The 15,052-nt window shown below is 49.6% G+C and overlaps 1 protein-coding gene across 11 annotated transcripts in view; it reads right to left on the reverse strand.

The window, feature by feature from the left end:
- The window catches only part of Art4 (arginine methyltransferase 4), a 227,514-nt gene that overhangs the window by 111,341 nt on the left and 101,121 nt on the right, over positions 1–15,052 (reverse strand). For all 11 annotated transcript variants that reach the window (XR_011222364.1, XR_011222363.1, XR_011222360.1 and 8 more), the window contains exons 9-10: positions 13,928–14,010; positions 911–1,098 (exon numbers count right to left, since the gene is read on the reverse strand). Coding sequence is in view for 6 of the 11 variants with exons in the window: in XM_069302680.1 (XP_069158781.1) it covers positions 911–1,098; positions 13,928–14,010 (271 nt within the window). In the remaining 5 variants the exon portion in view is untranslated. The remainder of the gene's footprint in view (positions 1–910; positions 1,099–13,927; positions 14,011–15,052) is intronic.

Below are 15,052 nucleotides of genomic sequence, written 5' to 3' on the forward strand. Positions count from 1 at the left end.
TAGGTCATTGCTCCTCGTGCCTCTCTGAGGGGCACGAGGAGCTGTATGTACAATGAGGAACTGTCTAATATATGCATCTCAGCCCAGAATAGATCCGGGGAGCTGGAGGAGCTCTTCACAGAAAAGGAAAAGTATTTTTCGTTTTATGTACATCAGGAAATTGACCTAATTTAATGTATGCAGTTAGAGGGTTATAGCCAGCATGACATTACACAACTGTTTTAGAAACATAAAGAAAGACAAGATATAATGGCAATTATCACACTGGAAAACAGAAGAGGGAGAGGAGAAATAACAAAAAAATATCTAAGGAAATACAGAGATACTAAAGAATTTTTATGCCAGCAGAAAATAGAAAAGGCAGCCGGTCGGCCGAGCGGACAGCACGCTGGACTTGTGATCCTGTGGTCCTGGGTTCGATCCCAGGCGCCGGCGAGAAACAATGGGCAGAGTTTCTTTCACCCTATGCCCCTGTTACCTAGCAGTAAAAAGGTACCTGGGTGTTAGTCAGCTGTCACGGGCTGCTTCCTGAGAATGGAGGCCTGGTCGAGGACCGAGCCGCGGGGACACTAAAGCTCCGAAATCATTTCAAGATAACCTCAAGAAGGCCATTATTTTAAATCATTAAAAACGGTGTAAATAAAAAAATGGAGTAACTAAAAAGGATACGGTAGTAGACTGGAGGAAAAGCTCCAGTCAGAACTCAGAAAGAAAGTCAGAGCTCAGGAAGCTCTAACTAGTAAAGCAAGACCGTGCAAATAATAAATGAATGGCTTTGTTTGCAAGATATTTTAGGGCCAGAGTTGCAAGTCAAATTTTCTAATTTACTCTGCATTTTATGTAAATATGTTTTGAAATTTAAGTGACCAAACTGGAACTGTTAGACCTTTTTACCATTGTTGTTTCTTACCTTGCTTGGCACCTTGAGCATCAACTGTGCCCCAATAGGATTCCGATGGAGAAACTGAATTGTTGCCTGGAGGTGGCTGAGGAGCAACTCCTGTATAACGGAAATATGGATTCTTCAGGTCTAGCGAGTTAATGGATACAGTTGATGTGCCCTCTATCCGTACCTCCAAATTTACATTGTATGATTGTCTGTTGAATAAAGAAAACAATTTTTAAATATAGGTAACCCATATTGTAGCATACGTAACCATTTGACAACAACAACATTAAGAGTTCATTCAAATTTATCATACATTTGTATTGGCAAGAGAAATTAAAGTTCCGAGTCTTCGAGTATGTACCTGTGTGTACAACAGTCCACCTCGTTACTTTAGGTACTATTTAAACTGGAGGATGGGCTAATAACCAGCAATGATCCTTAGTACCACTGAAAAGGAGCAGGAAGAAAACAATGTTGAACAGTTGAAGCAAAGATAAGAAACTGCGTGTTGGTGGAGGGCCACCACTCGTCTGTGGTACAACACACACTGCGGTGCCTGATTCATCATGTGAATGGTGTTGGTGGAGGCCACCACTCGTCTGTGGTACAACACACACCGCGGCGCCTGATTCATCAAGTGAATGGGTGTTGGTGGAGGCCACCACTCGTCTGTGGTACAACACACACCGCGGCGCCTGATTCATCAAGTGAATGGGTGTTGGTGGAGGCCACCACTCACCTGTGGTACAACACACACCGCGGCGCCTGATTCATCAAGTGAATGGTGTTGGTGGAGGGCCACCACTCACCTGTGGTACAACACACACCGCGGCGCCTGATTCATCAAGTGAATGGGTGTTGGTGGAGGGCCACCACTCGTCTGTGGTACAACACACACTGCGGCGCCTGATTCATCAAGTGAATGGTGTTGGTGGAGGCCCACCACTCGTCTGTGGTACAACACACACCGCGGCGCCTGATTCATCAAGTGAATGGTGTTGGTGGAGGGCCACCACTCGCCTGTGGTACAACACACACCGCGGCGCCTGATTCATCAAGTGAATGGGTGTTGGTGGAGGGCCACCACTCGCCTGTGGTACAACACACACCGCGGCGCCTGATTCATCAAGTGAATGGTGTTGGTGGAGGGCCACCACTCGCCTGTGGTACAACACACACCGCGGCGCCTGATTCATCAAGTGAATGGTGTTGGTGGAGGGCCACCACTCACCTGTGGTACAACACACACCGCGGCGCCTGATTCATCAAGTGAATGGTGTTGGTGGAGGGCCACCACTCGCCTGTGGTACAACACACACCGCGGCACCTGATTCATCAAGTGAATGGTGTTGGTGGAGGGCCACCACTCACCTGTGGTACAACACACACCGCGGCGCCTGATTCATCAAGTGAATGGTGTTGGTGGAGGGCCACCACTCACCTGTGGTACAACACACACCGCGGCGCCTGATTCATCAAGTGAATGGTGTTGGTGGAGGCCCACCACTCACCTGTGGTACAACACACACCGCGGCGCCTGATTCATCAAGTGAATGGTGTTGGTGGAGGGCCACCACTCGCCTGTGGTACAACACACACCGCGGCGCCTGATTCATCAAGTGAATGGTGTTGGTGGAGGCCCACCACTCACCTGTGGTACAACACACACCGCGGCGCCTGATTCATCAAGTGAATGGTGTTGGTGGAGGCCCACCACTCACCTGTGGTACAACACACACTGTGGCACCTGATTCATCAAGTGAATACAGCTCTTTCCTAGTGTAAGGAATAGGCAGTGTACAAAAATATTTACAGCCAATAAAATGTACATTTATGAATACAGAGTCCAGGACACTAAGTTGAATTTAGCACCACGAGTTTCATGTGTTAGGGTTTCTCCATGCATGTGTAAAGTACCAAACACCTAGAAATAGTCAATCTTTGGACCATACATAAAATGTCCTAGCATTAAAATGAACATTTTTAATGGATATGAAATACATGAAAATAGTGCTATTTTATTATAATTAAAAGGAATATGAAAGCACTGTGTACTAGAATATAACATTCAATTGAACAGAAAACAAAATATAAGAATATTGGAACAGTACAGTGGAGTAGGACACAGAGAAAATGGTACGGTGAGAGAATACATGTAGTACTAGACAGATATATAACCATGTTCTATTATTGTAGGGAAGAACGCATTCTCCTCCCTTCTCCATTTCTTGATAACAGGTGTGGTACTATGTACTTACATGCAAAATTAGTGTTTCAAAGTTACTAATAGTAACATTGCTTCAAAGTTGGAGGTACAAAGTAAGCGCTCCTACATCCTCCTCAAGCCAGTCCGAAGACAGCTCCAGGAGGGAATGAGACGCAAGGCCGATGTCAAAAGGCCACGGGCGTGCATGTCTTCAGCAACCTGCGCAGTCGAGAGGGAGGGAACTTGAACATGGAGCTGCACTACGCCCACTTCCCGGGGAAGGGCAGGGGCAAACAAGCACTCACTGAGGTGCTCCAGGTCGCCCCCCAGGAAAACCTGAACCACCGTCGCAGCCTCACGTCACTCAAGCGTGTGGGAAAGGCAGAAGGAATGCCAAGCCTCCAAAGCAAAGACAGGACAGTCCACCAGCCAGGACGACTTCGGAACCAAGTAACGGACCCAGAAAGCATCCTTTTAACGGACCCTTTTTGAGGACGAAGACGGATCCATCAATGAGGCATAATCCAGGAGGTAAGCTCCCTAAATCGGAGGGGGGGGGGGGAGGCACGCGCGTCAGAGCACACGACCTTAGCCTCTAGCATCAGCCTAAGAACTGATAGGTGGACAGCCGGCATAGGGGGTCTTGGGCTCCCCCCCCCCCCCCCAGGAAGGGGGGAGCTGCACAGACAGCGGTGTGGCGACGTGTGACATGCTCGTTTGCTCGTTTTTTTTAGGGGAGTTCTATATACTTGTTCTGCTTTTGGTAGCAATATTTTCACCAGAATAGGGGTTTGTTATGGGATGCTTACCTTTCTGGGTGCCTGACCCGGTCGATTGCAGACATAGAATGCTTCCAACCACATGGGGGTTTCTATAGGCCATTGCTTCCCATGCCTCTCTGAGGGGGCCAGGTTCTGGCTCGTGGTTCCCGGTAGGCCTACAAAACTCCATACACATGACGGATGCCAAAGCCTGATATTAGCACATCAGCCTAGTAAGCTCCGGGGAACCGAAGGGGCTTCCCCAGAAAAAGAAAAGCGTTGAATGTAATGAAATGCCACACACAGAGATCACACTAACGTGATTGCATCAAATGAACAAATCCACAAGGGCCGTGACAAGGATTCGAACCTCCCGGACCCAGGTTCGAATCCTCGTCACGGCCCTTGTGGATTTGTTCATTTGATGCATCACGTTAGTGTGATCTCTGTGTGTAATGATGCAAGGGCGAAGAGAGAGAACGGCCTATTGACATAGTTCGGGTGCAAGGGGGAGTTGTGTAAAACCCTGGTTTGTGCCTCGGAGAGGCTACGGGATCCAGTAAGTTCAGTAGAACTTCGGTTTCAACTCTTTTAACCCTGTCGTAGCTCAGTCGATTAAGGCAGTGTCTGGGATGCTCCCGGATGCAGGTTCGAATCCTCGTCACGGCCCTTGTGAATTTGTTCATTTAATGAAATGCCATATTTTGGGTAAGTCCCTGAGACTCCATGGAGCTATTAGGCTGATACATGTTATATTAGTCAAGGGCATAAGTCGATTGGAGTTCAGCCTACTGGGAACCATGAGCCAGAACCTGGCCCCTTCTGAGAGGCAAAGGGAGCAATAGTCTATGGAAACCCTCCATGTATTTGGGCTCCAGGGATCACACAGAAAATAGCGTTGAATGTAACAACGCTGGTTTTCTGTTGGGAGCCCCTTCGATTCCCTGGGGCTACCTAACCAAAGATAAGTAAAGGGGGACTTACCCGGGAGGCTGCCGCCACTCGCGCATCAACTCGAAGTCGTGACAACTGGCTGCAACCTGCAACCCAAAGCCACAAACGAACGACTAGGAGCAGGAACAATGACAAGATAACGCGCGCCCAGGACCCTATTCGACTTCCAAAATCCCCACGCCCGAATTTCAGTCCATAACATGTTTCCAGACATGGCAGCAAAAGCAGCAAACTTACGAACGTCATGGGCAAGAGGATAGACCGCAAGCTGGCTAGACTTTAATAACACTTCATACGACCTGGGAGACCCACACCCTGGAACAGGGAACGAGGGGAAACCAGATCATCCCAAAGCCCGTCCCCGGTCACAGAGGATGAGGCACACAAATAACGCCGAAGAGCTGCAACCGATCACAACACATGATAAACCCCCGGCCTGACCAACCAGCATCAATGACCCAAGGACCCTTCCAGAAAGCTGCTGTCTTGTTCTTCACCAGAAAAGAAGGAGAAGGCTGCCACCGCACAAACCGACCACCAAGACTAAAGGAGCAGAAACCTCTGTGCCGGAGGAGAGCTTGAAGCTCACCCACCCAACCCCCAGAGGCCAGTGTAGACAGAAAAAGACCCTTGAAGAAAGAATCTTGAACCGAAGAGGCCAACCACAAACTGTGAGGAGAGAAAAGAGAGCACCCTGTCCAAGGACCAGGATGGCTCAGGCAGCGCACGAGCAGGCTGGAGGTGAAAAAAAGCACGAGAAAGCTTACAGAACAGGGTCAAAGTGACATCCACCCTGAACACAAGCTGAAGCAGCTCTGCCAGTGCTGCACAATAAGGCAACAGTATTAGGCATCAAATGACAGTCCTGAAAAAATAGAGATAGAAAGGACAAGACAACTCGATCAGAAATAGAAGACAACCTACGAATAGAAAGGAAATGGCAAAAAGAACGCCAGGACTTCATACTGTCGCCAAGATGAAGCTTGCATGTGGGACACCATCAATGAAGCGGAAGGAGGAGTCAGAACCAGCCATGTACCGGAGCGATCCTATCTGCTGAAAGAGGCGGAGCCGTGGAAAACATCTCGGGTTCAGACACCGAGCAAGAAGCACCTGCAATTAAGGCTGGGCCGGCCACCAAGGGGCCAACAGGGTTACTCTCCCCTTGATAAGTCTCCAACCGAGCTAGGACCCGAAGCAACAGCTGGACCAGGAGGAAGAGGTACAGGTAACCCCACCTCAAGCAGTCCTACCAAAAGGCATTCACTGCGATGGTGTCGCAATCAGGGTAGGGTGCCACATATATCGGGAAATGCTGAGACCACGCCGACAGGTCCACCTCTGGGCGCCCGTACGTCCGGCAGAGCCAACTGAAAGAGACGGTGTCGACCGTCTATTCTGTGGACAGGGAAATGAACGAGACAGACCGTCCGCCAGGATGCCAGACACTCCCTGGATATGAACTGCAGGGAGAGATAAACCCTGCATCCAGCAGTCACTGGAAGCGACCAGCCCCAAAGAGTTAAGGACTGAAGAGAACCCCCATGGCTCAGACAAGGAACCACCAGATAGCAGTTTGAATGGAGCCATATCATGGAACCCCAAGCGACGCGAACCCTCTGAAGGGAAAACCAAACTGCCGCGAACTCCGGCACCATTCTGTGAGCCCGATGGAAGGACAAACCCCACCATCCCTGGCTGGCATGGTGAGAAACTGGTCACAAAGCCCTCAGCCAAGAGACAACACGTCCGTGAACACATCGCGCGAGGGCTTGGGTTGGCGCCAAGGCACTGAACCCTGAAAAACCCGAAGAGAAAGCCGGCAACGCAACAGGCGATGCAAGGCACCTGGAGGCCGAACCCAGTGATAATGAGAGAGGAAGAAGGGACGTCCCTGAAGGAACCTAACAGCCGACAAAGCCAAACCCGGCCCAGCAGGTATACCAACATGGCAAAGTATAGGCTCCCGTACAAACTCTCTAGCAACCACTGAGTGACCTGGGAGCCCTCCAAAAACAGCTGAAGGTGGGATAGCAGCCGCAGCAGTATCTCTGGAGGGAGAGACAAGTAATCCGAGTGTTCCACACAATACCCAACCAAGAGGGAAACAGACGAAACTTCCTCTACTTCACCAGGAACCCGAACTCGGCAAGCTGGAAAGAACCAAATCCCTGGAGAGCAGACACGCGGACTGGCTGAGAGCCCATACCAACCAGCTATCAAGGAGGGCTAACAGGAGGGTGATGCCACAGACACCGTGTGTTGTACGGTGACAATGGTTCCAAGCACATGCACTGGCTGGAAGGTGATGCCGCAGACATGGTGTATCTGTTTAGTAATATCCAGGATACAAACCAAAAGAAAATATAATTTTCTGGGAGGAGCCCTGTTGGCTCCCTGGAGCTATCCAGGCTGATATGCTAATGTCTGACTTTGGCATCAGTCATTTTGCGGGCCTACCGGGGACCACATACCAGTAACCTGGCCCCCTCAGAAGAGGCACAAGGAGCAATGGCCTATAGAAACCCCTGTGTGGCTGGAAGCATTCTATGTCTGCCATCGACCGGGTCAGGCCCCAGAGAGGTAAGCGTCCCAAAAACTAACCCCTATTCTGGTGAAAATTGAGACGAAAAGCCGAACAATTGGATAGAACTCCCCAAACTGAAACGGGCAAACGAGTATGACTGTCACACGTCGCCGCGGACCCCAGCGCTGGCAATCCACCTCTCAGTTCTGAGACTGATGCTATAGGCACCAGTTGTGTGCTCCGGCTCCAGTGGTTATTTCAGCACTGTACCTTGTGTGTGGTGACTTTCTTCTAGGTGGTGCGTGAGCCAGGAGTGATTCTTCAGTACTCAGGCTGCGCGTAGGGTTTCGTTCCCAAGGTGCTGAGTAGAGTACTACTCTTGGGGCAACCTTCCACAAGTTCCTTGGGTTCTGCCTCTGCTAGGCTGTTTACTGCTTGGTTTTCGGCCGCCCTTTGTATGCTTGGGTGTTCCGTCTCCCCTTGTTCACCTTAAGAGTGGGGGGGGAGGGGGCAGTTTGCACTGGTAGGGGCGCAGGGTACTGGGCAGCTTGTTTTCACCAATCATAGCGGCCGGCTCTGTTCCGCCTGGGTACGCTGTCCTCTTGCGGGGTATTCTTTTTCTTTTTGTTTGCCTGCCTGGTGGGGGGGGAAGGGTCTGCCTTGTTCTTGCCCCCTGTGTACTGAGATCTCTTCCTTCTTCCGGTGGTTCCCCCCTGCTAGGTCCCCGTGAGTGTACACGTCCCAGGGGGTTCAGTTCCTAGAAGGTTGTTTGGTAGACTTGGGCACTGGTTAGCAGTACCCTGCCTGGGCTTCCCTGAGCTTGAGTTCCATCTCAGGACCCTGGGAATCCCCATGGGGACACGTGGGTCCGATGGATGTGACCCCTGAGTGCCCCCTCACTTTGTGCGACTTCCGAGGGTTGCTTTGTCCCCTTGTCTCAGGGTGACTCATTGTTTTTGCCTCCGTCTGCTGCCTGTAGGGTCGGTGGCACCTTCGACCCAAAGTCCTGTGAGTTTTGTTGCTAGTTTGTGACTCGGTTACCCGGTCTTATGCTGACTATGCGGGTGCAGGCAGCAAGGGCATTGCACATTGGGTTCAGGTGATTTCAACGTGCTAGGTTGTTTGCTCTCCCAGAAACCCCGAGGCTGCCCCGTTTTGGTTGTTGTGACAGGGCTCGGGGGGGTTCGTTGCTTCGGTTTTGTTCCTTCCTTGTCCCCTTGTCTTTCCCCTGTTGTGATTTCGTCTGGTTGCCCCCCTTTCCTTTCCTCCCTATACAGTATCCGGATCCTTTCCATCTGTGGGTTCGGGGTCGGGGCGGGGATTCGATGGTCTTGAGACTCGGAGGGGGAGGGGTCTTGAAGGTTTCCACTTCCGGGATAGCGACGGAGGCATTTGAGCCTGTTCCTCCAGCAGAATTGTACGAGTCTGCCAGTGGGCTCTCTTCCTTAGTAATTTTCTGGCTGTCCGGCTTTTTATTGTGAGGCTGGGGCTTTGGGGGGACGACTCAGCCCCAGGGCCTGCTGTGAAGGCTCCCAGGGTAGTGGAGGGGGTGACTTGGGGGTGGGGGGGGGCTTCAGGCCCCCTTGGACCCCGCCGGGGTTTTCTACCCTCTGAGCGGGGCTTGCGGTTACATGGAGTGGGGTTTTTCCTTTCACCTTTTGCGTACAAGTTGTTGGGCATTGGCCCCTCCCCGGGTTCAGATCCTTGTCCCTTCGGGTCCGTTTGGTTCCGTCCTATTGGTGGGTACGTTTCTGTTTCTACCCCCTTTTCTCGGGGACGGGACTTCTCTGTCATGTTGGGGTCATGTTCCCCTATTATCGGGGTTCTGCATAATTTCTGGCCTCGGGTGCGACTTTGCCTTTATGAACAAATCCACAAGGGCCTTGACGAGGATTCGAACCTGCATCCAAGAGCATCCCAGACAATGCCTTAATCGACTGAACTACCACATGGTATAAGAATTGCAACCTGAAATTCTACTGAATTTACTTGGATCCTGCAGCCTCTCCAAAACACAAACCAGGATTTTACACAATTCCCGCATGCACTCGAGTTATGTCGCTCGTTAGCGAACGCTATAGAGTTCTACCTCTTCTACCTTTATGAGCCTTCGTGATTTTGTTTACTTCTGTGATGTCTCGGGGGTTCGGGAAGGTCTTCGATTCTTCCCTCATTATTGGAACGTCTGTTGTCTTCCGCTGAGGCTTACCTCCAGTCCTTTTTTTGGACTCGTTGGTCCTCTTCCGTACTTCTTCTTGGTTTTCGATACCGTCTCGTTCTTTTGTCATTATATCTTCTCTCCGTGCTCTGTCTGGGCACTGCTAATATTTTGCAATACTCCTTGTTGGCGCCCTCCCCGCTGGGTGGGGTTGTGCGGTTCGAACCTCATGCGTCCTGCGCATGCACCGTGGGAGTTTGTTTTGTTATGGACGATGTACACAAGTGTTGGTGTTCCGCATCCATTGTCTTTCGGGTGCTTCGCCCCTCTCGCTCCTCTCGTCTCTCCAGTCCGTGACCCGTAGGTGCTGGGGGTGTTCTGGATTGCCACTATGGGGAGGATGCTGGGTTTTCCCCTGCATATGGGTGTGGGGCGCCTCATTCTCCTCTACCCTACTCTTCTCCTGCAGGTGCGGCTTTGGCCTTCTTCCTCTGGCGGTTCTCCTGGAATCTTCTCGGCTATGTTGTGTTGTGACACGTTCGTGCCTACGTTCTTCAGGCGAGTTTATGCGGTCTGGCATCCCTTTCGGCCAGGCGCTGGTTCGTGGTTTTTGGATATGAATATAAGAACACAAGAACAAAGGTGACTGCAGAGGGCCTATTGGCCAATTCAAGGCAGTTCCTATTATACCTGTCCGGTCCCACTCATATACATGTCCAACACATGCTCGAGTCAATCAAGGGGCCCCACCTTCGCCATGTTACAAGGTAAAATGGTGGAGGTAAATGTTATGGGGTTAATGTTACACTGGGACATGATGTTATGAGGTGACATTTTGCTGTAGATTTGCTACTGGGGATGTGTGTTGAGAACTGGTTGTGGCGTTTTGTTTGGCCCTTGCGTGATTCTTCCTGGGGCCTTCCTTGTTTGTGTTGTTTGTTACACGGTGGGTCACGGGCCCCATTTTTTCGTGGTCTTATTTGGGTCACTCATTCCTTGCCCGTCTTGCAGTGCCTGGCTTAGCCCTTCCATATACGTTGGTTTCTCTGTGCTCACCTAGTTGTCCTTACCTAGCTGTGCTTGTGGGGGTTGAGCTCTGGCTCTTTGGCCAGGCCTATCGGCTGTCAATCGCCTAAAATAGACATGGCCTCTTGTGTAGTTGGTCCTGTCCCTTTCATTCCCATTGCTGCCTGTCTTCCTCGTTCCTCATCTTCCTTCTACGCTCGTGTCACTCGCTGCTGGTGCTGGGGCTGCTTTTCTAATCCGTATGGCTTGTTATCCTGTATCCGCTTCAGGTCGATTGACCTACGGGATAATATGTGAGGGGTAGTTGGATTGTTTTGTGTGTTGGTTACTCATCACGGCTAGACGTCTGCGAGAAGCCCTGTACAAGTTAGTTTCCACTTGTTTGTGTTGTGCTAAGTACGTGTCAAGGGATGTAATAGTTCTGATGTTACCTCGCCCTTCTCGTTACACATTGTTGTATGGTTTAGTATGTGCTTCTTGGCTCTCCTACTGCTGCCTTGCAGTTACTTTGAAGTGTTTCTGGGGCTTAGCATCACCGCGGCCCGGTCGTCGACCTGGCCTCCTCGTTGCTGGACTGGTCACCCAGGCTGTTTGACACGGCTGTGCGCAGCCTGACGTATTACTTACAGCCTGATTGATCAGGTATCCTTTGGATGTGTTGATCCAGTTCTCTCTTGGTCACTGTGATTGGTCGGCCTGTTTTTCCCGTTGTGTGTGTGTCGTGGAGTGGTGTTGAAGTCTCGGGCCTCTGATGTTGCTGGGGTTCTCTCCGAGTAGAGAGGTTAGGGTGGACTATGTCTATGTTCAGTTCCCTGCTTTTGCACTGCCCCTATGTTTGGTTCTTTCCCGGCTTGCCAGGTTTGGGTTCCTGGTTTCCTGGCTAACCCTGCCAGTTGGCATTTTCCGGATCTCGCGTTGTCACTTCTCACGAGCCTTGCATCGGAACCACAGTGTCTCCGATCTCCTGGCGAGCTCGCTAGCATTTGGAAGTTTTCTGTACAGCAGACGTTCCTTCTCATTACTTGCCGGCTTGGGTTCTGGCTCTGCTTACTCGGTGGTTGCACCCGAGGTTTTCCTGCAACTCCGCCTCTTCCTATGCTTGATCGGTCCATGGCGGGGCTGGTTTGGTTCTGCCTCGAGTATCCCACCATCTGTTGGTGGTCAGGTGGCTTCGTTGATGATGTCCGACCTGCGTGCTTCGTCTTGGCGGCAGTGTGGGGTTTTCTTTGGCAGTCCTTCCTTTTTCTTTCTGCCCCTTCGTCGGTTTGCTATGTTTTCTTGGCGTGGTCTGGTCCTTCTCTTGTGGAGGTTTAGGGCTGTCATCTTGCCACATACTGTCACCTTGTCTCGTGCCACGCTGGTGGAGCCGCTCAGAGTTGCTTGGTTTTGGAAGTTGCCTCGACACCGCTTCACAACCAGTCTCTGGAATGGTTCACCTTTGACCTGCTCTTGTGCCGCTTTAGCCGTCCTGGTTCTTGAATTGCGTGCTCTTTTCTCTTCTCCTCAGTTTGTGGTGGCCCCTTCGGTCCTGAGTGACTTGTGAGAGTTTGGTCCACCAGGCTCTTGCTTGGAGCGGCCCGCAGGCCCACATACCCATCACAGCCCGATTGGTCTGGTACTCCTTAAAGAAAATAATCTAGTTTTCTCTTGAAGATGTCCACGGTTGTTCCAGCAATATTTCTGATGCTCGGTGGTAGGACGTTGAACAACCGAGGACCTCTGATGTTTATACAGTGTTCTCTGATTGGCACAATCAGAGGGTCGGGTTGGGGTGCATCATCCCCTCCACCGGCGCCTGGGTTCGGCTCTTTTGGTTCTCTTGATAGGTTTGTTTGCTTGCGGCCGTCTCCTTTTCTGGCGAAATCTGGCACGGCTGCTTTCTGGAGGGGTTCCTTGGGTTGTTTGATGCTTGGTTGGTCTGACCAGGGGTGCATTGAGTGTTGCGTTCGGCTGCGCACTGCGCCGTGCTTGGCGTGCCACAGCTGCCGTGACCGGGGTCACGCTTTGGGTTGTTCCAAGTTTCCCTCTTCCTTGTTCCAGGGTGTGGTTCTCTCGGGTCATCCGCAGGGTAGTTTGGTCCTGCCAGCCTGCTGTCTGTCCTCGTGCCCACGTCGTTCGTTGGTTGGTTCTTCTTTCTTTCGTTGATGTTCCTGAGACTTGTTGGGCCTGTGTGGCCTTGGGTTGGCAGTTGTAGTTTTTGTCTCCACTTCGCGTTGGGGTGCATCATCCACCTCCCGGGGTTAGGCCCCTCTTGTTTTCGTCTTTAGGTAGGTAGCTCCTAGGAGCCGAAAGGGCTACCCCCAGAAAACCAGCGTTAAATGTAATGAAATGCCATTTTCTGAGTGAGACCCGGAGGTCCCCGACAACCCTCTCTCCTCCCGGTCGGCATTTTTTGCATGTTTTGATGTCCAGCCTCAGAACTGACGGGTGGATGGCCACACGGGGGTCTGGGGCTTCCCTTTCCCCCTACCATGGAGGGGTGGGGGGGGGAGCTGCGTAGACAGTGGCGCAGCGACGTGTGACGACATGCTCGTTTGCCGGTTTCTGTTTGGGGAGTTCTATCCACTTCTTCGCCTTTTTGTCACAATTTTCACCAGAATAGGGGTTTGTTTTGGGACGCTTACCTTTCTGGGTTCTTGACCCGGTCGATGGCAGATATAGAATGCTTCCAACCACACAGGAATTTCTCTAGGCCATTGCTCCTCGTGCCTCTTCTGAGGGGGCCAGGTTCTGGCTCGTGGTCCTCGGTAGGCCCACAGAACTCCATACACATGACTGATGCCAAAGTCTGACATTAGCATATCAGCCTGGATAGCTCCAGGGAGCGGACAGGGCTCACCCAGAAAATGGCGTTTCATTACATTCAACCCTGGTGTTTTCCAATATGGCAAAATCACCAGAGCCATCTAAGAATTTGATATGTACGGTAATAAAACACCCACAATGACATTTGAACAACTAACTGTGCAAGATCTTTCAGTCTCCGTGGTGTAGTGGTAAGACACTCGCCTGGCGTTCCGCGAGCGCTTTGTCATGGGTTCGTATCCTGGCCGGGGAGGATTTATTGGGCGCAAATCCTTAACTGTAGCCTCTGTTTAACTGAACAGTAAAATGGGTACTTGGTTGTAAAAACGATTCTTCGTGGGGGTCATATTCCAGGGACCATAGGATTAAGGACTTGCCCGAAACACTACACGTACTAGTGGCTGTACAAGAATGTAATAACTCTTGTGTATATCTCCCCCCCAAACAAAATTTAAAGCAAAAGATACAATTTGATCAACTCACCCTATTGGAATGGTGTGAGAGGTTAATAGGAACACAGTACCAAATAATTTAGTGTAACATAATATAAGACAAATGTTAATGAGCAGCATAAAGATCAAAACTTGCTATGGAAACATACCTTCTGTTGGCAACAAGCTCCACAGTACCGGTAACAAGCTGACCCTCTTTAACAAATATTGGCTTTTCTAGAAGGCAGCGCACCTAAGAAATAATGGAAACAACAATTTCAGCTTTACATATAATTACTAAACAACTTAAAAGTACATATACTGTACATACATACATGCATGCATGCATGCATATGCATATATATATGCAAACAAGCCTGAATGGTCCCCAGGACTATATACAACTGAAAACTCACACCCCAGAAGTGACTCGAACCCATACTGCCAGGAGCAACGCAACTGGTATGTACAGGGACGCCTTAATCCGCTTGACCATCACGACCGGACATAAGGAAGTGATAGCCGAAGCTATTTGAACCACTTCCCCGCCGGCACTCGGATGGTAATCTTGGGCATAGCATTTTATCAAATAACCTCAAAAGGTGATTTGATAAAATGCTATATATATATATATATATATATATATATATATATATATATATATATATATATATATATATATATATATATATATATATATATATATATATATGTCGTACCTAGTAGCCAGAACGCACTTGTCAGCCTACTATGCAAGGGCCGATTTGCCTAATAAGCCAAGTTTTCATGAATTAATTGTTTTTCGACTACCTAACCTACCTAACCTAACCTAACCTAACATTTTCGGCTACCTAACCTAACCTAACCTATAAAGATAGGTTAGGTTAGGTTAGGTAGGGTTGGTTAGGTTCGGTCATATATCTACGTTAATTTTAACTCCAATAGAAAAAAATTGACCTCATACATAATGAAATGGGTAGCTTTATCATTTCATAAGAAAAAAAATAGAGAAAATATATTAATTCCGGAAAACTTGGCTTATTCGGCAAATCGAGCCTTGCATAATAGGCTGAGAAGGGCGTTCTGGCTACTAGGTACGACATATATATATATATATATATATATATATATATATATATATATATATATATATATATATATATATATATATATATATATATATATATATATATATATATATATATGTCGTACCTAGTAGCCAGAACGCACTTCTCAGCCTACTATGCAAGGCCCGATTTGCCTAGTAAGCCAAGTTTTCATGAATTAATTATTTT

The sequence above is a fragment of the Procambarus clarkii genome, chromosome 48, assembly GCF_040958095.1.
Source record: "Procambarus clarkii isolate CNS0578487 chromosome 48, FALCON_Pclarkii_2.0, whole genome shotgun sequence".
In the NCBI taxonomy this organism is placed as follows: domain Eukaryota; kingdom Metazoa; phylum Arthropoda; class Malacostraca; order Decapoda; family Cambaridae; genus Procambarus; species Procambarus clarkii.